At 41.4% G+C, this 23107-nt stretch overlaps 1 protein-coding gene across 1 annotated transcript in view; it reads left to right on the top strand.

The window, feature by feature from the left end:
* Window positions 1-9513: 9513 nt before the first annotated feature.
* Window positions 9514-23107, top strand: part of LOC118429445 (allene oxide synthase-lipoxygenase protein-like) — a 22603-nt gene continuing 9009 nt past the window's right edge. Inside the window, exons 1-13 of the mRNA XM_035839930.1 lie at window positions 9514-9613; window positions 12031-12091; window positions 12512-12666; window positions 14019-14188; window positions 14640-14782; window positions 15663-15707; window positions 16051-16173; window positions 16611-16708; window positions 18250-18391; window positions 18524-18619; window positions 21662-21758; window positions 22642-22759; window positions 23085-23102. Of these exons, the coding sequence (XP_035695823.1) occupies window positions 12059-12091; window positions 12512-12666; window positions 14019-14188; window positions 14640-14782; window positions 15663-15707; window positions 16051-16173; window positions 16611-16708; window positions 18250-18391; window positions 18524-18619; window positions 21662-21758; window positions 22642-22759; window positions 23085-23102 (1238 nt within the window). The 5' untranslated portion in view covers window positions 9514-9613; window positions 12031-12058. The remainder of the gene's footprint in view (window positions 9614-12030; window positions 12092-12511; window positions 12667-14018; window positions 14189-14639; window positions 14783-15662; window positions 15708-16050; window positions 16174-16610; window positions 16709-18249; window positions 18392-18523; window positions 18620-21661; window positions 21759-22641; window positions 22760-23084; window positions 23103-23107) is intronic.

Genomic DNA, 23107 nt, shown 5'->3' with positions numbered 1-23107 from the left:
AGTTTGGTGTGGATCCGATCACAGGACAATGGTTTAATCACTTTCCGACAGGAAAAAAACAAAGGCTGCAGACGAAACGCCAAGTTGTGGCCCTTGAGGTCATCGGAAGAAACCAACTAACAGCCACAGTGGTGCACGTGTTAGGTAGTTACTTCTGACCACAAAACTTGTAAGATTCTCGGCCCAGATGATAACTGTACTATATTTACTAGACAACTTATTAGTTTATATGCTTTTCCGCCCTCGTACTGAAGGTTTTAGCTGGTTCCACCATGGTTTCGCACCCTGAGCAACTGTGGTAGCATCCAAGTAACATCCATATCCGGAACCCTCTCGCACTTAATTATGGGAAGTGTGTAAGTGGATTTCCGGATGCTCCAACTTCGCCAAGCCAGGAGCCAGGGTGTACCTTCTCCACTGAGTTAGAGTTTGCCCCTTGTGTTCTTTTATATCATATCACGATATCGATTAATAACCTCGTTCGGATATCAATAGGTTTCTGTACATCACCTGGAGATCCATGTTTGCTCAAGTTATGCATATCTGTGTAGGTATATGGCAGAAAGTTCGCAGTTTTCTGCATATGCATTTTGGGCCACGTACTATTATTTTTTGGCAACGCCTTTGGAGCGATGTCTTGCAAAACAGCTGAACAAGACCTTGTAGAAATTCAATTTACCAGGTTCATTGCAACGTTATTTTCTGTATCTGTATATTTCTTTGAATGTGACATTGTTTTCTTTGAGTTAAACATATTATTGTCTCATTTGTTTTAGGGACAACACAAGAGTGACCTTCTTTGTATGAAGCAAGGACGTTAACGTAAGTGTAAGAATTCAGAGGGGCGAGTAAGAACAGAAAGAAACAAACATGCCGACACCCGGGATCGAACCCGGGGTGGCAGATTACAACCCAGCAGCGAAACCACTGCACTAGAAAAGGCTGATCAGCCGAGTCGGGCTGAAGTTTGATGCTACTTAAACCCCCCGCTGTTACATAAGGTTACCAGTTTACATGCAGGACCAATTAACAGTCAGTTAGCCACATGACTGCATTTCAAGGTACACCATGCAAAAATTAGTCAATAATAATAAAACTGCATGTGTATACATGTTTTATTCACATTTAAAACCCTTGCAATTGAATATTGCACAATTTTCATGGAAGATCATAGGCCCATGGTGTCCGGGTGATGTTCTACTGAGGCAAATTCGGTGGTCCAACCTCATTCATCACTACAGCGCTACTGCTCCTGAGATGTTGGGGTAGACACAAAAATTTTACCATGGTTTGTTTGTTTACCACTTTCGTAATATTTTGCAACAAGTGTTTGAATATGTGTGCTTGTAAGTTATAGGTAGAGAACTACAAGGAGAAAGACTCAAGTGACCGTTAATTCCTCACCCTAGAACAATTCTTCAGTGCCAACTACTACTAGTACATTATTATATGCTGGTGCACAGCCAAAGATGGAGGGAAGAAATAAATTTCCATGCACTTTTTTAACAGACAAACTACTGTTTCTTCAAATGGGTTAAAACTTAAATATTTAATTCTGCCAAGGCATTTCGGAACAATAATCATTTTTCATAATTCGATCGTAAACTGGTAACCCCACGTTATATGCTTCCTGTGAGCGTCACCAAAAAGGGAACGGGTTTTCTGCACGTTAAAAATCTGCGCGCGCGTTAAAAATCTGTGCGCGCATTAAAAATCTGCGCGTTAAAAGATTAAGTTGTGCATGGAGAAATTCTTAGGCAGAAAAATGTGACCCCATTATATGATTTTACATCTGTTACCTACATTTTTGGTTTGAAAAGCCCCTAATTTTTAGGTCCCTTGGGAATAGGCTAATTTGCATATCCAGAAGATTTCAAAATCACTTGAATTAGACACAAATACATGGAAAAATTACTAGTGTGGGGCTTTATATCATAAGATATAACTGCTTGAGGTTTTTTTCCATTCTACAAGCTTCATTTCATCTTTTCTCAAGCAGATTGTTTCACATGCAAATATCAACCTTTGTTGCGCATTAAAACTTAATCTTTAAAAATCACATTAAAACTCCTGGAAAGGGATATTTGTACTCTAGAATGCAACAATATGATACTTAATTTCATTTTGTGTTATCTTCTTCAAGCTTTTAAGTTTAAAACGGCAAAAAGTTTTCAAATCCCCAGGGAACCAGCTAATTTGCATATTTTAACGCGCAGATTTTTAACGCGCAAGTTTTAACGCACAAATTTTAACGCGCACAAAACCCCAACCCACCAAAAAGCTTTCCCACAGAACTGCCAACTACACGACTGGAGAGTAAACATTAAACTACGCATATAAGAGTCCTTCAATGGTTTGAGGTATGAAGTTTAGAATCAAGTGTGTTCATTACCAGCTTCATTGGAACATTGTGTGCTATTGCCATGCTCACAGACCTGCAGTGGCCCCCTCTCTCCAAAAGGAGGAGGAACGCCCGCCTCACCTTTTTTTATAAACCTGTAAATAACAGTATTTATATCAACACCCACAGTTAACTTAAACCTTCCCAAAGGCGCACCCAGGGAAGCCACCACCTCAGATATTAACCCGTCCACGCAAGAAAAGACTGAGCTACAAATATTCTTTTTTTCCACGTACAATCCCTGAGTGAAGCTCCCTGCCTGGCACGGTAGTAAGAGCTACCACCGTTGAGTGCTTCCGTGCCAGGAGGCGGCCTGCCCACCTTAACCCGGGACCCCCCCCCCCCCCCCCAAACGTTGCCCCTTGCGGGTTTATTTGGGTGCACAGGTCTCCCAATTGGTAGCAGAAATGAATATAGGAGTGAACTACTGTCTGGATGGTACCCAGAAATTGCAAATTGATTTTTTTTCTTAAAGCTTATGGTTACAATTACGGTTGTGTACAGAAATTTTAGGTCCAGGAACATTTCAGGTCCAGAGGAGTTGGTCCAGGTCTTGACCTGAACCTTTAAAGACCTGGACCTGATTGTCTGTGAAAAATTGCGTGCTCAAAACAAATAATTTAGGCTATGATGGAATCTGTTTGGTGGTGTATCCATGTCCTGCGTTTAAAAACTGTTCTGTTCATGTAAACAACATTAACTGCCTCATCCTCGGTACTGATTAGCCTACTCCCCAAGCAGAGGTTAGGCTCCGGCTGTTTTTTTAACGTTCTTTGTTAGTCGTTTTTATCAGGCTTTCTATTTTGTATTTTATCTTGCTGTGTCAAAACCTGTTTGGCTGGTGTACTTCAAGAAAAATGACAAAATAGAAAGCCCGATAAAAACGACTAAAAAAAACGTTAAAAAGCAGCCGGAGCCTAACCTCTGCTTGGAGAGTATGATTAGCCCACAAAATGGATTATAAATAAGCAGCTGCGCAATGACCAATACTAGTGCATTTGTAAACAAATGGTAGGAATGAAGAAAAAAGTGGATATGTGCAAAGATGTAGGACAAGTGTAGTTTAGTGATGTTACAACACACATATTTAGATAATGTACAATGGACAGTCAGCTCAGTGCAGCAAAGCCCATCCCAGTATTGAACTCACAGGGACTCTGCCTCCGCCACACTTAGGGCTCAAGTTCATTCCACACTTTGATTGTCCAAGGGAAGAACAAGAGCCTGTGATAACTTAGACCAAGTTTGACTGTACAAAGTTGGTAGAAATAACTATAAGATCTATTCTACTTCACTCTTGTGAAGCCACATTTTCTGAGACTGGTAAGCCACAAAACATGTGAATGCATGCATTTGAAGAAAATACATAGACAAGAAGGTCTCATTGTTACAACATGGAACCAAGAAGCAAGCCAGTATAATCACTTCATTTTCTGATCAGTCCAAAATCTGGTCCACTAATTCATGTGCTTGTTAATGTTTGTGTAAGTTGTACCAGTTTTATTAGTGAAAAAGTTTCACACACAGCTTTGATTCTGTGATGATGGTGCAACAGCGCCTCCTAGGAGGACAAGTTGGCAATGCAAGGTGTTGTTAATAGTGTATATCACTGAATGACTGAAAGAGGACCGAAGCATTTTCCATTCCCCCTCCTTTTCCAAATTGATTTTTCCCAAGGCTTTCAGTGTATATCCTCTCTTTCCACTAGTTCCAACCCAGTTCTAGTTAAAGAAAAGAACATACAGAAAATAATATCTTCAGAAACATGAAATTTGTGTTAGGCCACAGCAAGTAAATTTTATGGATGACATCCTCTGCAGACTGCAAAAATAGTGTGAAAGGGCGGAAAAAAAACAAGATGGGTGAAAAAAAACAAGATGGCTACATTTTAAAAAATAGGCACCATAAAGTTGTGATGAATGTTGTAACAAGAATTAAAGGGACAAAACATGGTATCAGAGTCAACAAGGCATTAATATGTACTGGTGTGGTAAAAGTGACACTAGTGTGGTAGACTGGTACATGTATCACCAACAAAGTTGGTAACCACACTCATAGCTTCCATATTGATGTCACTTTAAATTTACAACTATCCAATAAGTTTCATTTCTACAACTGCAGTCCTGGGTACCTCACAAGTGTCACTTCTACAAGTTCAATTATCAGGCTACAACACAATGTATTTGCTCACTTTGGTACTTTATCGTCATGTTGACCATCCCTGTAGAAGAAAAAAATTTCTTGTTTTTTTTTTCTGAAATCAGGCGAAAACTAATGCTCGCGCTGATGTTATCCATAAAATTTACTTGCTGTGGCCTTAAGAATTGTACACAGAATTGTGCTAGTATTCGTTCAATAACAATTTGTTCCATAATTTACATATCTTTTTTCCCCAATAGATTAAACCAAAGATGGAAGATCCAAGCTATGAACAGCATGTACCTAAACATGCTGATAACAAACCGTATACTTGTGCAGTTTGTGGGTACAGGACGGCTGTAAGGAGTTATTTGTTGAGACATATGAGAACTCATACAGGAGAAAAACCCTACAAGTGTGACCAGTGTGACTATTCTGCAGCAGAAAAATCAACTTTGAACTATCATCAGACAAGACATTCCGGAGAGAAACCCTACATGTGTGGGGAGTGTGGATACAGGACAGCTGCAAAGTCTGGATTATCCAAACACATGAGAACTCACACCGGAGAAAAACCCTACAAGTGTGACCAGTGTGACTATTGTACCACACAGAAATCTACATTGGACTACCATCTAAAAGCAATACATACTGGAGAAAAACGTTTCATTTGTGGGGAATGTGGGTACAGGGCAGCTGTAAAGTCTAAGTTAGTCCTGCACATGAGAATTCATACAGGACTAAAGCCCTACCATTGTGACAAGTGTGACTATACTGCAGCAAGGAAATCTAACTTGGACAAGCATCAAGCTAAACACACTGGAGAGAAACTCTTCGTATGTAAGAAGTGTGCATACAAGACTGCTTATAGGTCTAACTTTTCCAACCATATGAGAACTCATACAGGGGAAAAACCCTACAAGTGTGACCAGTGTGACTATTCTGCTAGAAGTAAATCTGCGTTGGGCTACCATGCAAGAACAAAACATACCAGAGAGAAACGCTACATGTGTGGGGAGTGTGGATACACAACCGCTCAAAAGTGTACCTTATCCAATCATATGAGAACTCATACGGGAGAAAAACCCTACAAGTGTGACCAATGTGAATATTCTGCAGTGCAGAGGTCCACTTTGAATCAACATTACCTAGCAAAACACACCAACAAGAAACCCTACAAATGTGAGGACTGTGGATACAAGACAGCTAAAAAGTATTCCTTGGTCCAACATGCAAGAACTCATACAGGGGAAAAACCCTACAAGTGTGACCAGTGTGACTATTCTGCTGTGCATAAATGTACTTTGGACTACCATTTCAAAGCAAAACATATTGAAGAGAAGCCTTTCATGTGTGGTGAGTGTGGATACAGGACAGTACATAAGTCTCACCTATCTCGGCACATGAGAACTCATTCAGGAGAGAAGCCCTACAAGTGCCACCAGTGTGACTATTCTGCAGTACAGAAATCCGGTTTGGACCATCATCTAGCTAAACACTCTGGTGAAAAACCTTACCTGTGTGGATACAGGGCAGCTCACAGGTCTTCCCTATCCATGCACTTGAGAACTCATGTAGCCCTACAAATGTGACCAGTCTGACTATTCTGCCGCACAGAAATTTAGTTTGGACCATCATCTAGCTAAACACACTGGTGAACAATCCTATATATGTGGGGAGTGTGGGTACAAGTCAGCTAAAAAGTCTCATTTATCCAAACATGTAAGAATTCATGCAAGAGACAAGCCTTAGAAGTTGACTAATTCTGCCATGCATACAGAAGTCTGACTGAGAAGGCTCAAAAGGACTTTATTCTGTATATCAAGTTAAACGTTAACTTTAATCAAGACCATTACATTTGAAAACTATTATGATGATTGTGATTAAACTAAATTATTATGCCATTTAGATATTTAGCGTTAGTTTGTTACCTCGATTTTTCTAATAGAAACATAAGAACTCAGCCACTGATGACTATTAGAAATGAAATTCGATCTTCGAACTTTTCTTGTATACACCTCACTTCTTTAATAACATTTTTGTTTGCTTCTTTAAATCATAAAAACTTAGGGATGCTGAATGTTCGAATAAAGATGTTCAGATGTTCTTCTGGTCTTAGTTGTCACCTTTTTCTTTTATACCTTAACATCGCAAGAACTTAGAGATTAATACAACAGTTTCAATAGAGTTTTTCTTTGTATACCTTCTGTTTATTTTCAACTTTTTGTTAGTTTCCTAGAATAAGAATTACGTAGCCAAATCTAATCATAGCCAGACTGTTCTCGTATACACTTCATGCACCCGTAAGTAATTTGAGCACGCGTGGACAGTCTGGTCTACAGAATTCCTTTTCTGGTTCTATTGTAGACAAAATAATAACCCAAAGTATTTTATTGATAAATGTATAATTACCTAAGCTGAGCCACCAGTTATACCTCGTGCTTTTTCCAGACACTTTAAACGTTCATTAAACTGTCAAGTCTCTAGATCTAAATCTGTGTCTTTTCTTTGTCTTTGAATTATTGACTTGCCCTATCTCTGGGCTGTTGAGAGGCCATCAAAGATCATTTGGAACCCAGACAACAACAGCAATTCAGTCTGTGCGTTGGACGTGTTTCTTGCCTTTAGGCATCTCAGTGGCAAAACCGTCAGTCAAGACTCTCGTCACTGTATGTATAACGTCGCGGATGTGCACGATTTCTACCTGGCTGGCGTAGATCGGACAGTTTCGGAGAAACTCCTCTACTTCGGAAGGTTCAACATCATCAACTACACCTACTGCCAGTGCTGTTCAACACAAGGTAGTTATATATATCTCATTACAATGGCGTCTAGTAAAAATCCTTGTGTCAGGCGGTGGGCGTATACGCCAGTTCAGAATTGTACTCAGGTCAAACTTCGCTATCTATAGGTTTTCTCAACAATGTGAGTTTTCATAATCGCTAGAAATGTGACTTTCGCTTATCAAGTTCGTAGAGGTAATACAGGCTTTGGTGCTAGCTATATAGATTAATGTACATTATGTACAAGCCCAATATCATACGCTTCTTTCTAAAAGACTCATCGAGTGACCCTGGCCCGTCCGTGCCTTAGGTTGTGTGTAGCAGGCCTTGATTTATGGCCAATGGTGACGCACCTATATATAGCTACTAGTACTAAAAGAACGTAGTTTACAGACTAATTCAATGCTTCGGGATTGTTTTATGCAATTGCCGAGCTATACATGTAACGTGGCATAAAACTAATGGACAGTTTATGTATACTTAACACAGCTACAGACTAAAAAGTCTATTCGGGATGTGCCAGAAATGACTTGAACAGACATGACGTATGTGTTCCGATAGCCTAGCTCTCTGACTGACATCTGTGCAGTGGCAAAAAATCCTTGATCGGAACGACCCTGGTACGTTTTCCGTACCTCTTTCTAGTTGAGTCTAAGCGGAAATGGATAGAGAAAAGCCGCATCACCAAAGAAACATACAAGACACGCGCAAAGCGACGTGTAAAGTCTGTTTGGCGATTCGGTAGGCTGAATCAGCAAGTTATTAAGAGATATTATGTTTAGGTGTCCGCGCAGGTGTAAAAAGAGAGGGACAAGTTGTATCTTCTTGTATGCCTTACGTACGTACCTCAACTGTTACGTTTATTTGGTCATGTTCCTCGAGACCATGGTTAATTCCAGGTATTATAGGAGGACCAGTTTGTAACATTTAGCGCCAGTCACAGATCATGTTTGCTCGGTCATTTTCGCGGGAACACAGTTTGTTTCCTGCACGTGTTCCAGGTATTGGAAGACAGGGTTGGGTTGTATCTTCTTATGCCAGTCGCGAAGTACGTGGCTATATTTGGCAGCTGACAGTAGCAGCTGACTTGTTAGACCAGTCTCGCGTTTGGGGGGTACACGTGTCTCTTGCCTTGCGGCAACGCAGTGGCCAAACGTCAGTCAAATTTACTCACAGACAGCACTGTCCTGTTGCGGGTGCCAACGAACTCTGTCTGTCTGGCGTAATTAGTTTGAATTAAGAGGGAGTGCTGATTCGAGATTTTCAAGTTGTTACCAAAAATGGTTGAAAAGGGTAAATAATGGTATTGAGTAGTAAGTAAAAAGAAGTATCCTATTCCACATCTTGAATATTTCCTAAGATTTACACAATCGGGGAAATATCTAGAAAGTTGAAATAGTGCACAAAATATTTCCAAAGTATCAAATCCTCTGGACGTATAGTCACAAAGAATTGGAAACATTTTAAATGATGACAATGGCAACCTTCACTGTAACATGAAATGATCTCGGAACAATATCATTATCAAAGTGTTTACAAGGTTTGTTACGCTATTTTATACGGGTCGTTGTTTGTATTGTAAATCCGGTAAACCTACTCAAAGTGTATATCCGGACAGATTGATTTTGTCCACTCACAGCGGAAATACCCCTACTCTTTCCGATTACTGTCGGTTGGTTCTTTTACGTGCTTGAGGTGTGGCTCTCCTCAAACCTGTCACCCCTATTTAACGTCCTATCCGAGGGACAGCCCTAACCGAAGCTAGGGACTCATTTACACCTGACTGAAGTGAGGAGCGTGGTGTAACGTGCCTTTCTCAGGCAAGAGCACAAAGTCGGTGGCATGTAAATGGATTTGAACCCGGGACCTCTGAATTACGGGCCCAAAACCCTGCCGTTGCGCCACACGACCTCACACAACCCCGGGCGTTGAGCTGTCATTGTTTGGACCTATAGATAGGTGACTTACCTTGCCTAGATAATTGCACAATTACCGCTCACTGGCACCTACTGGTACGGGCACCATCAATATCAAACCTGTCAAACATTATGTTCACTTGGTTGATATGAGAGGTGGTGTGATTAGATATAGTGGTGGCGTGATCAGCGGCCAACCGGTACATTTCTGAATATGACGATTGTGATTGGTCAAATCACATTGACGTTTACGCTATTTATAGGCCGCTACATATATACATACTGGTATATTAGTGGGCTGAATGTCCAGTCCGTCTGCACAGTCGGAGAGAGTTAGCTGACACGACCGACTTCGTCAACAACAAAACATACCCGTAAGTAACTGTCTTGTTCACATGCACTTTTAAAAGTCTTTCATACTGTCTCACAACGTTGTCTAACACGTTTCGGCGTCTTTTCGAATTCTGTAGCTAGCAAGATACGCCAAAAGAGATAATTTTGTTGACTGTGCGCGATTTAGAACAGACAGTAACAATTTTTTTCCCCATTTATCTAAAGGCTTGGCCTTGTTGCATGCAATTTGCTTCAAGTTGCACAGCTGTTAAGGCCAATGTGTGCTTTTTATAAACGGCACAGTGGAGATGCTAGCTGTAACTGTCAGAGCTGCGAAAGAGTTTGGCGTTTTCACGTTTTGAGACTTCAAGTCTGGTTGGGCGGGTACATGTACATTCGAATGTACGTCTTAGACTGAAGGGATCGTGTTATGATTTTTTTCTATTAAATTAAGCTTCGCAATGACGGGGTGTACGATTCACGGGCAACTCTGGCGTTGTTTGACGGATAAATTATCTAAATCTACATTATCTTAACTTTTCTACAGCCCGTTACGTTTTGTCACATAGAGGCTCGAACGATTTAGAAGTCTCTTGCTATATATACAATATATGATGCACAACTACAGCTCAGACAAAGAGATATCCCGTCATTCTGGTGACCCTTGTCTCATTCGACGGCCACATTTCCGGGCCGGAGCTCGGCCGGGCAGTTTGTAGGAACGAAATGTATAATACTAGAGTTCGGCGACCTCACATCTCCATAAATTATTTAGAGCTTTTATGAATTTATAAATTTTATGCAGATGGATAACACATTCACATGATTTAGGCATGGTGATGTTCATCATTGACTAACGTACACATGTCACCATCATTTATCATTAAGCGGTTTTTCCATTTTTTTCATAGATTATGCAAATCAGTTCCACATTTACATACTTGGTATCTGTTTATGTTCCACCTATCATCGATTGCATGCGTTACATTTAACGTTATTACATTTATTGAAGGTCCAGTTATGGAAAACAATGGAATCATACAAATTCCTCGTTAATTATGCAAATTAAGTCCTCACTTGCATAACATGTATATCATTATGAACATCTTTGCCTAAACTACCTGTATGCTTAGAATGATAGAAATCAGTCATTTCCTTTTTGACAAAAACGCCTCTGCAGCTTCAAAATTAAACGTTAGGGGTTCAAACCTGTCCGGCTTTGTCCTGACGTCAAAAACTATCTGTCACCCAAAAGACCATATCATGACAAGAGATACATTGAAAAAAACTGCTGCAATAGAATATTCTCATTGATTATGCAAATGTGCTCAAATTTGGCATGATTAGTATTTCATTTTGCACAACATTTTTAAGCTATGAAGCCAATTCACCCAGCCGTCCTTGAGTTATTTTGTTCACACACACGCGCGCGCACGCGCGCGCTACTGAAAATATAACCATGAATATTTGATGAAGGCCCTCATGACTATTTCATAGAGGCAACAAAAGACAACGAAACATACAGCACGTAAAACGTAAGTCGTGAGCATAGTTTGTGTTTAGTCCTTGATAAACACTTAATAAGTATCTGTATTTTCAACATTTTTTATTTGTTTTAATAAGATATGAAGAACTCATCGTTGTGAACATATATACATCTGTATTGTCATTTCAAATACCGTTATAATCTTCTTTGTGGTTCTCCTGTCGATTGGACAGATGAGGAGGCAGACAGGCTTTTTGCCTGCTTGCCTGACCTGCACATGACTTTTTATGGTGAAGGAGGGGTGTGCAATTCCTTCTCCACCCTCTCGTCTACTGGAGCACTAAGTTTCACAGGGGCAACTGTATGCAAGGTGTGAGGCGGCTCCAGCAGATGCAGGTTTGTTGTTTGGAGTATCCGTCTCCTAGGAGGACTTCCGACCAAGGATGTAATCCTACCCCCGACTCGTGTGTCATGGCGGGTGCCGCTCATGCCCGAACATGCCCCTAAGGCCTGTCTCGGCCACCAAGGCCACACAACGCCACTAGCCGCAGCTAGATACTCAATTTTACACGACTTTCCTCACTTAAGTAAATGTACACGACTTTCCTCACTACACCTGAGTAAATGACTCATTTACACCTGAGTTAAGTGAGGAAAGTCGTGTAAACTGCCTTTCCCAAGGGCACAAGATCGGTGACACGGCAGCTGGATTCGAACCTGCAACCTCTCGGTCTCGAGCCGCAAATGCTGCCACTGCGCCACGCGGTCCCGTTATAATCTTACCTAATAGAAATTGTAAGAACATTGTTCTTCGTTAAACAACCCTCTTTTATTCTTCTGCAGACGTTTCAACGAATCGCCTTTATCAGTGGATAATGAAAAGTTTTTATCGGTGCTAAGTTCAGTTAGCACCATTTGATTCACCAACATGAAGAAACTATTTACGGAGGAATAGGTATTGTTGTTTTACAGGCTCAACCTAGCGACAGACCTAGCAACCATGGGTGCGGCGTGTTGTGGGTTCGAGGTACAGGTGAGATAAATCTTATGCTGTCAACGTTGATATATTAAATATTAAATAGAAGGCAGGGGTTTTTTAAGGACACAAATTCTCCAGTTCAATCAACCACCCTAGCATACAGTAGAAGCCAATTAATTGCACAACGGATAACCGCACACTTCTGCTAATTGCACGGAATCCCAAGTCCCGTGGTACGTGGTGCGGTCCATCCGGATAATTGCACAAACATTGCTGGCAAATGAGTTGTGCAATTAAACAGCTTCTACTGTATCATGTACTTGAAAATGTTGTGACACTAATTTTGTTGATAAAACACGACATTGATGACAATTAAAAGAATACCGCAACATGTTAGCATTTTAGGTCTTAGATCGTACATATGAACGTTTTTGAGGCAACTGTTTACAACTGTTTTTGACGTACCGCCAATAGGACAGGCACTCGGCGCTTGTGAAAGTAAAGACTGGGAACTACCAAGGTGCTGGAGCGATCGCAAACATCTACATCGCTCTGATTGACAGCGAAGGAAAGAGATCACGTGATATCCATCTAGATCTAAACCTGCTGTTAAGGGGCAGTGACATGGAGTAAGTGTAATATTTCCGTTTTCAACATATTTTCGATGGCAGAGTGTGACAGATAGAGCGTTCGTCAAGAAAGTGCTAAGACACCACTGCTGTTCTTTGACCTCTTGACATGACCCAACACACTTAATTGTGATATTGACGATTTACGATCTCTGGTTCACGGTTGTGTATATATTTTTACTTTGGTTTGTTGATTGTTTGGTCTATCTTACGTCTTATTTATGCTATTCTGTGTATGTTATTCTGTACAGGGCACGCCTAGAAAGCAGTGCGCTGAGCAAGTAGTGTGTTCACTTTGTATAAAGAAAACAGAAATAAATAAATAGCTATATTTTTTACATTTGTATGTCATATTGAACGTTTTTGTCGCAGAAAGATTCTGAGCTCTGAGAAGAGTCACAACTTCTTAACCTGGTCAAAGTTTTCAGCTCAACACATAGTTTGGTTGTTTCGGTTTTCTTGGCTGAACACGTAGTCCATGTTGCTTTGATACTAGACATTATTAAAACAAGAAATGCTTTTTAAAATAGCTGGCAACGCAGCCTCAATTGATGGTGTGAATGTAATGGTGGGAGATGGTAGTTTGTGATTGACTGCATGGTGGCAAGTACCCGATGATTGGAAGTGCACGGTGTAGTAACACCTGTTCTTGAATCTCGCAATGCTTGATGAAAAAAAAGCGCCTTCAAGCGATACATTACTTGTCTGCAGGACTATCGTGAAGGCTGGTGGCAGTCTCAACCTAAAGGTTGGGGCACACCTGCGTATATATCTAAGTCCGTTTGATTCGCGCATGGGAGTTTTTGCCTCCATCAGCCTCCACAGGTTGTTGTAAAAATAGTAGAAATTGGACACACGTAAACAGGTAACATGTCAGACGAGTTAGCTTGGTCGCTAACCATACTTCTTGGTCAGCTAACTCATCATGTTATGTATCTATATTTGTCCAATTTGTACTATTTTTCCCGCGACCTGTGGAGCCTAGTAGAGACTAAGAGCTCCATACGCACCTCAAACGGACTTGAATATATACGCATGTGTGACCCCACCTTTACAAATAGTCCAAATTGGACAAATATAGATACATAACATGCCAGATAAGTTAGCTGACCGAGAAGTATGGTTAGCGACCCAGCTGACTCGTCTGACATATTACCTGTTTACGTTTGTCCAATTTCTACTATTTTTACAACAACCTGTGGAGCCTGGTGGAGGCAAAAACTCCCATGCGCGCCTTATACGGACTTAAATGTATATGCAGGTGTGACCCCACCTTTAGACTGGCCTTCGGCTGCGTTGCTAAAAAGTCCTACTACTCCTCAATTGAGGATGACTGTTTTACCTTACTCCAGATTCACTGAGGATCACATTGACGTCAGGCCCCCCATCCAAGAACTGGAGGTGTGGCGTACTGAGGTCGCCCGATGCGACGACTGGTATTGTCAGTCCGTCTCTGTCAAGCTACGGCCGGAAGAAAACGGCCCAACGTTTGAGTTTCCTGTCGACCGATGGATTAAGGCAGGTCAGTGGCTCAAATAAGAAATAACGTAGGTCTTTGTGAGGGCAGATGTTTGATCCAATGGGCAGCACAAGCCGGGGTATGTTAGTGAAGAATTACACTCTTCATTTCGAATGTTGACCGTGTGTTCACTTGTTAGGGAGCTGCCGCGGTCTAAACCTTTTTTTGTTGCATTTTGCGGCTTGCAGCAAGCTTTTTTTAAAAGCTCTTGTTTGGTTTGTTCTTCTTTTTTGCAATGTAAACAATTGACACTTCGATGAAGATATTAGACATAAGATATGCCGAAAAGCAGTTACTCATTTAAATGGAAACGGTCAGACGTTTCAGAGAGTGTCACTGGCTAGTTAAGATAGTGGATATTATCTGAAACGTCTGACCGTTTCCAAAATCATATCCAGTTGCTTGAGTAACTGCTTTTCGGTGTGAAAAAATAGTGACATGTCGCCATTTGCAGGTGAAAGAGTCTGGGTGCCCCTTGGCGGTGCAATACTTCCACAGTACGACAGTCACCCAGACATTCGCGAGAGGGAGCTGCTGCAGATGAGGCAACGTTACGCCTCATTCAATCCACATCCGGATAAGGGCTTACTGCCAATGGTACGATCATAGACCGTTCTGAGTTGCCAATAAAAACTAAGAATCCGGCCAATAAGAGGCCGGTATTGGTCGCATGATCATCAGAGGTCCATTTTGTAAATCTGCTTGGTTTGGCGTTGCTCAAGGTCTCACTGCACTTGGGGCACCGATGTGGTACTGCGGGGTTCGTTCACCGCGACACTGCTGTGTTATTTTCGCAGACTTTTTATTATCTAGATATTGCGTAATACGTAAACTTATGACTTAGAAGACAACAGAATACACAAAACGTAAGAAAATTCGTTCTTTATCTCTGTACGTATACGTAATTCGTTGAGTAATCTTTCGAACCTCGCAGTGCCGCACCGGTGCCCCAAGTGCAGTGAGATACCACCTTAAGGGCCTTCAGTGGTAACGTTTGTTTGCTTGTAACTGTGTTTGTGGTTCAGCAACATAACATGAGAAGCTACTGATGGACCGTGTGGGTAGAACAAGTTCTTTCATGGGTCCTACATATGGTGGCTTTCTACGGTACTGCACTATAACTTCCTGTTTTGGTATCCAGGTATTCACATGTTACACGTTTGGTCACGATGTTTCAGTGACATCTAAAAGAAACGGAATTGGCCTTGGCTCTCTAACGGCTTTGGATTGTCTTTGAAATTTTTATTCCAAGTTTAAACAGGATAAGTCAGGAAGGGAAGCATGGATTTCACGACATGTTTATTGCATACATATCATTTTGTATTAATGGGAAAAATTTAAGTCCATCTACACAACATAGATAATCATAACCGTGTGGATGTATCTGTTGTGTTGGGTATGCGATAATCTCCAAATTTTAAGTCACTATTTACTGAGCGTTGGTGTTCAAGTTTTTCACTATGTTTCACGCATTCAGTTGAGACTACTACCGCCGGAGGACGAGTTTTCATCCCGACAGAAGGTACAAATGTGTCTAAATCGTTATTTCAAGCTAGGACCATATGTTATTTATGTATAACGTTATGTCCAATCACAAATTTGTGTGCTGTTGTAAATGCATCATAGCAAAGTTTGATGTTAAAGTTCAGAAATGAAAATAGACATGTAGCCTTATGAGGTGTGTATCATAATAATAAATTTTTATCATCATACATGTGCAATTTCAATGTCCTGGAGGAGAAGAGGCTCCAGGTGGATCTTTGATTTACTGACCTCGGCTTCATAGGATCATCATTGTTCTTTAACTTCTTTTCTTATTTCATTGGATTGTTTATTGTCATTTGTCTGTGTGGACACAATTACAGGATGACCTGGTTTCGACTGCACTCACACTCGGCATCAAAGATCTCGGACTCATCATCGAGGACGGACGGTGGAAAGCATTCGAGGACATCAACGAGGCCTTCCCAGAGGGCAAAATCCCGAAAGTAAGAAAATCTCGCGAGACGGTCACGTGACCCTCTCGCAAGATTATCATAATGTACCACGTGGCGTCGTGTATGGCGTAACTGGTAGAGTATTCTACTCGGAATCAAAAGGTCCCGAGTTTGATACCCACCATGCTCCGCGACTTTGTGCCCTTGGGAAACTCAAAAGCACTTAACACGACCTTCCTCACTTCATCCAGGTGTAAAAATGGGTACCTGACTTCGGTCGTGCACATGGAGGTAAAAGAAAAGATTAACTCGAAATTTCCTAACTCGAGTGCAGTGCCACATTGTCCTCCTCTGTCCAAAAGCACATACAAAAAAATGATAATGATATATCACGTGCTATCTGCTGCCTACTTTCCTTATTTATCAATCACCTCTTTAATGATTACATTAATGATTTGAGTCTTCCGATTCCTTTGACTTTACTCAAGGGAAAAGCCAACTGGAAAACCGATGAGCACTTTGGCGCTCAGCGTCTCACTGGAGTCAACCCGACATCGATTCGTTTGTGTACGAAGATACCGAAGGCGTGAGTATTTAGCGTCTTCACTCATTTCCCATCTCTGTCTGTGTAGATGATTACTCAAGAACGGCTGGATGGATTGGTTTCATACTTGTTGTGTTGGTGGGGTGTGATGAAAGCTCGAATCGATGAGATTTTGGGAGGCGTATCTGTCGTTATAATTGATGTAATAATATCAGAAATCACACCTATATTTGAGATATATTGGTACAGGCATCGTGCTTTATGTGTTTGTCAATGGGCTTAGCTCCAAGCAGATGGTGAGGTGACAGCTGTTTGGGGAACCCCGAGTTTTTTTTAATATGATAATTAGTTTTATTTATGTCTGCTTAGGATATCATGGAGATGTGAAGCGTAAGTATAATTGTAAGAAGTTGAGGTACATTTAACGATAATGCTTAACAGGTATGGATGTCTCACATACTGTACTGCTGATTTGAGTGACATGGTGATTAAAATGCCATTAGGTCCTCTCATCTGGGTTGGGTGTCAGAAGTTTTATGGGCGATACAGATCTTCTGATTTTGTTACGATAAGTAACAGTTGTTAGTTGTCTCTTTCGTGGCCAATGGTACTTGTTTTTTAGCAGACGGGGTTGGCGCCAAGTATTCATCTTACAGTTGGTGTAGGGCTGTCAGAGGAAAGTGTGCATCTCGTTTTTGTACCGTGTGAACAGCTGATGTTATGACATGTTGGTGGAAAATCAAATCACCATCTGACTAAAGTTGGCCACATCCCTTCTTCTTTCTGAGTTTCCCAACTTCCTCCCACCACACAGCTCTGAGGCACATAGTCGAACCTCAATAATGCTGACAACCTTAGACATTTTTAATGCCAAACATCAAGCTTAAGGAACACCACGCTACCATATGCCGTCGACCTCTTAAATGCACATTACACAATTAAGTGTCACGTTTTGATAATTACTAATCAGATGGACATCCTCTGTGTCATAAAATAAATACACCACTACTTTCCCATAACATTTATATTATGTAACCATTACTCTCAAATACAACGGACTATAAACATACATACCATCCACAAAAAAGCAATAAATATTTCATGGAGGTATGAGGTCCCCGAACTCTAGTTGTACATATGTACTCATTGGTTTAATTATAGGATGTAACAAAATAATTGTTGGCAAATGCGTAATAGATATACAATAAACTAACAAATTACCCGTGATGGCTGACCGCCATGTTGGTGTACTTCATTTGCATTCAATGGATCGTGGCTCAAGTTTCATACATTCGTCTGCTAGTTCTCATTATTAGGTTAATATATAACACTGTTTAACATAGAGTTATTCAACGCGATGGATAAGCGCCGTTTGAGGAAAAAGTATGTTATGGACAACATTGTAGCTTAACAATTGCGGAATTTTCCCCACACTATACGTATATTTCTGGAGTACAATGACATCGGCCTAATCACTGGAATAATGTGCTCATTCGGTCTATCAGCCAAGTACTGGGTACTAGTACTTAGCTTTCTACACCCCAGTACTTAGTATGCCTTTGTCTCTATCTCTTGTTCCACAGTTTTGGCGTGACGTCGAAGATGGTCAAACCTTTCCTGCAAGGCCTGAGTCTGGATGGAGCGATTAAGAAGAGGCGTCTGTACATTGTGGACCACACCGACATGAAGATAGCATCATTTGCAATCAACAGACCTGTAAGTCCAGCCTTTTTGTCTCGTTTGTACATCACCCCAGATGCGTCAGACTAAACTAAAAAGAAAAGTGAAGTAACGATCCCATAACTTGAAATAAAAATCGATATTTTCAGAATCTAAACCTTTACCCCCACCCAACAGATGTGTGCTCCCTATGCACTGTTCTTTGTCCGTGACAGCGGTGACCTGGTTCCCGTGGCCATCCAGCTGTATCCTAACGAACAAGAGCAGAACCCGGTGAGCCTTTTTGCTAAATTCTCAATCAGAAGCCTTCTTGGAATGTTGCGTCCTGAACGGGTCATTTTTCAAAATGAGCTCTAGCTCAGAATCTCATTGAGATAGGCGACTTGTATCGTATCTAGTGAAACTACTCGTTTTGGTCGTGCCTAACGTGTACTTGTTGAAGAGCGCTGTTGCGCCCCGAACAGTGCCTTGCCCCAAACCGTGCCTAGGCACGGTTTGGGGCAGTCCCCACGTGCCCCAAACCGTGCCTGGGACAAAAGCACGGTTTGGGACACACGGGGACTGCCCCGTATCGTGCCCAATCGCGCACAGTTCTGGGCACACAGGGGACCGTGTCCCATACTGTGCTTTGGGGCGGAGCTTAGTGTTTTTAGGGGAGGGGTCTGTCCAATGTGCTTTTTTTCTTGCAACCCCGCCATCTTTGTTTTTCGGGGCACTGTGATGAATAAGAATCAACGTAATTCACGCTCGTCTTGGAGCAGTTACAGACTTAGAGTCTCGAAACAAAATCTCGCAAGATCTCGCAAGATCAAGCCTTATTTGAAAACATGGGCGTGAATGATTAGTTATCACTACCCTGTCAGTCATAGTGATTGACAGCGTTTCTGGGCACAGACCTGGGCAGACGGGCTGTGCCCCGTTCCGTGCCTGAATTGGGCACGGAATGGGGCAGGCACGGGTTGGGGCATAACAGCGCTGTGTTTTAGGAGGGCGAGCCCTTCTCACGTGCGTGCACATGTACTTTTTGGCGACGCCTCAGGGGCAAGCCGAATGGTATATATTATGTTCAGTCTGCAAAAATTCTAGGAATTGCACAGGCATGTTTCCACAGGCATGCTAGGCATGTTTCCACAGTCATGTATGGAATGTTAGTCTGGCATGTTCACAGGCATGTATGGAATGTTATCCTGGCATGTACACATGCATGTATGGAATGTTAGCCTTGATGAATGTGAAATGGAATTTGTTTCATGTCCTAGGAAGCTTGGATCAGGGGGATGGTTGGTTCAGCTCATGTCAACTGATAGGAAGATGGGATCAGGGGGATGGTTGGGTTAGCTCAGGTCAACTGATAGGGTTAGCCATATACCATAGGTAGACAGGAAATGTTACATATTAAGGTCATAATCTTGAATGATGGCAAATGGTAATTATATTCAGAGCCGAATGTAATTTTCATGGCATATACATGTACTAAAGGTATATATACCTGACATGAACTTCAATGCTCGGCCACGAGCGGATGACGATGACGATGACTATAAAGGTATATCAAGGTCACACACTGGTAATTTTCATGTCATATACTAAAGGTGTATCAAGGTCACACACTGGTAATTTTCATGTCATATACTAAAGGTGTATCAAGGTCACACACTGGTAATTTTCACGGCATATACTAAAGGTATATCAAGGTCACACACTGGTAATTTTCATGGTATATAATAAAGGTATATCAAGGTCACACTGGTAATTTTCATGGTATATACTAAAGGTATATCAAGGTCACACACTGGTTATTTTCATGGCATATACAAAGGTACATTCATATCAAGGTCACACACTGGTAATTTTTATGGCATATACTAAAGGTGTATCAAGGTCACACACTGGTAATTTTCATGGCATATACTAAAGGTATGTCAAGGTCACAAACACACACCCTCTGTCTCTCACACAGACACTCACACACATACACACACACACGCACGCACACACACACACACACACACACACACACACACACACACACACATACATACACAGTGTTCAAAATACGTTTTTGGTTACACGCAAAAGTACAAGGACATGTATGGATGGTGGGCAAGCCAGCCATGCACCCAACAACATCCAGCCAGCATATGATATAATCTTGTACAGATACTGAGAAATGTTTCAAACCCTGCTATGTTTGGCTTTTGGGGGCACATTCCAATGGCACTGCCCAACATTGCCTCCTTCACTGGAACTCAAACATTGCCACTGGAATTCCAACATTGCCACCTTCACTGGAATGCCAACACTGCCTCTCCAACACCTTGGTGGAATGTGGGACATGCTGGCTTCCTTGGTGGAATGTGGAATGTGGGACATGCTGGGTCCCTTGGTGGAATGTGGGACATGATGCGTCCCTTGAGAACTTCGGCAGGACAAGGAGGTTACTCTTTCATATGGAAGGTTCCTGGTGTAACACTGAAAACAGTAGCCTAAAATCTCCGAAAATCCAGAACCTCGGTAGTAATGCAACTGCAGAGATTTTGGGATCGTCCAGTCGTGGTGTACAGGGACAGAGCTGTAGTCTATATTGTGAAGAAGAGGATTCTTTATACTTGCATCAGACCTTCAAGGCAGAGGGTGATTTAGTGGGGCAGCTAGAGGATGCTTCTCTGTGTCTGTGACGGAGGTAAAAGCCAGGGGGAGGTTCGTGCATCGACTGTTATTGCTGTGGGTGGTGAGGACGTCCATTGTGTGGAAAATTCAACCGTCAAGTTATTCCAAGGACTGGAATATTACGAAGTAGGACAGCCATGTGGATTAGGTGCAAGAAAGTCATTTAAGGACTGAAGTGCTGAAAACATTTGGTTCTTCCTTTTTTATTCTCCACTATAGTGTATACACTGTAGTGCTGGCTGTAGGTTTAGGTTACTGGCAGACCATAGTACATTTCTGCTGGCTGTAGGCTTGTGTTACAGGTGGCTAGGTGCCAGGGTTAGTGCGACAGGGAAGTTCCGGTCTATGCACGCGCACCTACCTGCCAAACCTGTTCCAATGCTATTTCCACATTTTGCTTTGGTCAAAAAACCCTACAACACCCACCGTCGCCATGGCAATGTATGTTTTCCATTGCCAATCTTGTTGCGTGTGAATTGTATATCCCAATCTTATCATCCCTTGTTTGCAGTTGTTAGAAAAGACGTATACCTTCTGTACACATGTGCTATTCACTTCTTTTATCTTCTATGTACCACAGTCGAACTAACGTTTGAAAGAAAAATTAAATCATATAATTACTTAGTCTAATCCGTCCAATTGTAGGTATTCCTGCCGGATGACCCACCCTACACTTGGCTGATGGCGAAGATGTGGTTCAACTGTGCAGACGGGAATTACCACGAGGCCGTGGTCCATCTGGGTGAGATGAGTTTCACACCATACAATTCTTAACTTCGTCCATTGCAATACCAAAGAAATACAATGGTGAAAAATCCATTCTTAATTAGATTATGTGTATTAAAAATTCTGTGGTAATGATGCGTACTAAAGGCGCGTGATGCCACAGCCGAAACGCTGGTTGAAATTGGTTAAACTGGAATAGCACTTTCTAAGAATTCAATAGATATTAAACGCAGACACAGAGAGAACTTGCACGACAAGTGTACACGGTGCAATTTATGGCAACAACTACTACACAAGGTACAGAATTGGGGCATAGAATAAAGCATCCTAATTAACATAATAAGGTCTAACTTATACAATGGAGTAGGGTAATCATTAGTTTCGGTATTCTTTCTAATAACAAAGCAGTCCTTGACATACTACAATTACATTTTTGCATTATATTGTGACTTCTAAATATATATATATATATACAAATCTGTCTCTAGCATCGAGTCTCTTGAAATCTGTTGTGCTTGATTCGAGAAATGTGAATAACTCTTTACGTAAAATAGCGTATGCGTTTGATATCACAAATATTAGTCTCCAAGCAGACCCTACGGTGCCATAAGATAGAATCAAAGCTGGCCAAAGAGTATAGCCGGCCAAAGGAGTCAAACGGGCTCTGATACTATCTTATGGCACTGTAGGGTCTACTTGGAGACTAACAATTATGTGATTGTAATCACATCTGCAGCTACAGATTCAAATCTACTTGGTTTAACCAAATTGATGAACATGACGGACAGCAAATGCTTCATGCGCATGCACCCTGTAGGATACAGTCATACATTTTTGTTATATCTAGGAAAGAATTATAATACTAGTAAATGTAACATGAACCTTTGTGCTCTACACAGGATTTACCCATCTGCTGGTTGAGGCTCTCGCACTGACGGCCTTCCAGAACCTCGCGCCGGCCCACCCGATTCTCCGTCTGATGCAACCGCACTTCATCTACCTGTTTGCCATCAATGAGTGAGATACATTGCTATACTGATACGTCAATTAAATCAAGCATACCAATCAAATAGTGAATTTGTAATATTTTCTCAATTATGACCATTCATATATGTATACAAATACAAAGCGATAAGTTGATAACAGCATACATAATTAAATACAAAAACAACAAATGTAGTTACATTTGATACACTGGCACGTCACCATTTTTATACATTGCAGTTTTTAACGAAAATATGATAGATTCGTTTTCATTGGGGCGTGTTTTGACTAATATATAAAAGATTCGTTTAATCAAAATGTACCCAGGCTTTGATACTTGATGTTGTTGCTTGTATAGGCTTGCTCTGAAGTCACTGATCA

Source organism: Branchiostoma floridae, chromosome 13 (assembly GCF_000003815.2).
Source record: "Branchiostoma floridae strain S238N-H82 chromosome 13, Bfl_VNyyK, whole genome shotgun sequence".
Classification (NCBI taxonomy): domain Eukaryota; kingdom Metazoa; phylum Chordata; class Leptocardii; order Amphioxiformes; family Branchiostomatidae; genus Branchiostoma; species Branchiostoma floridae.
Note: the sequence above shows the minus strand (reverse complement) of the source record. Positions and strands in the feature narration are given on the sequence as shown.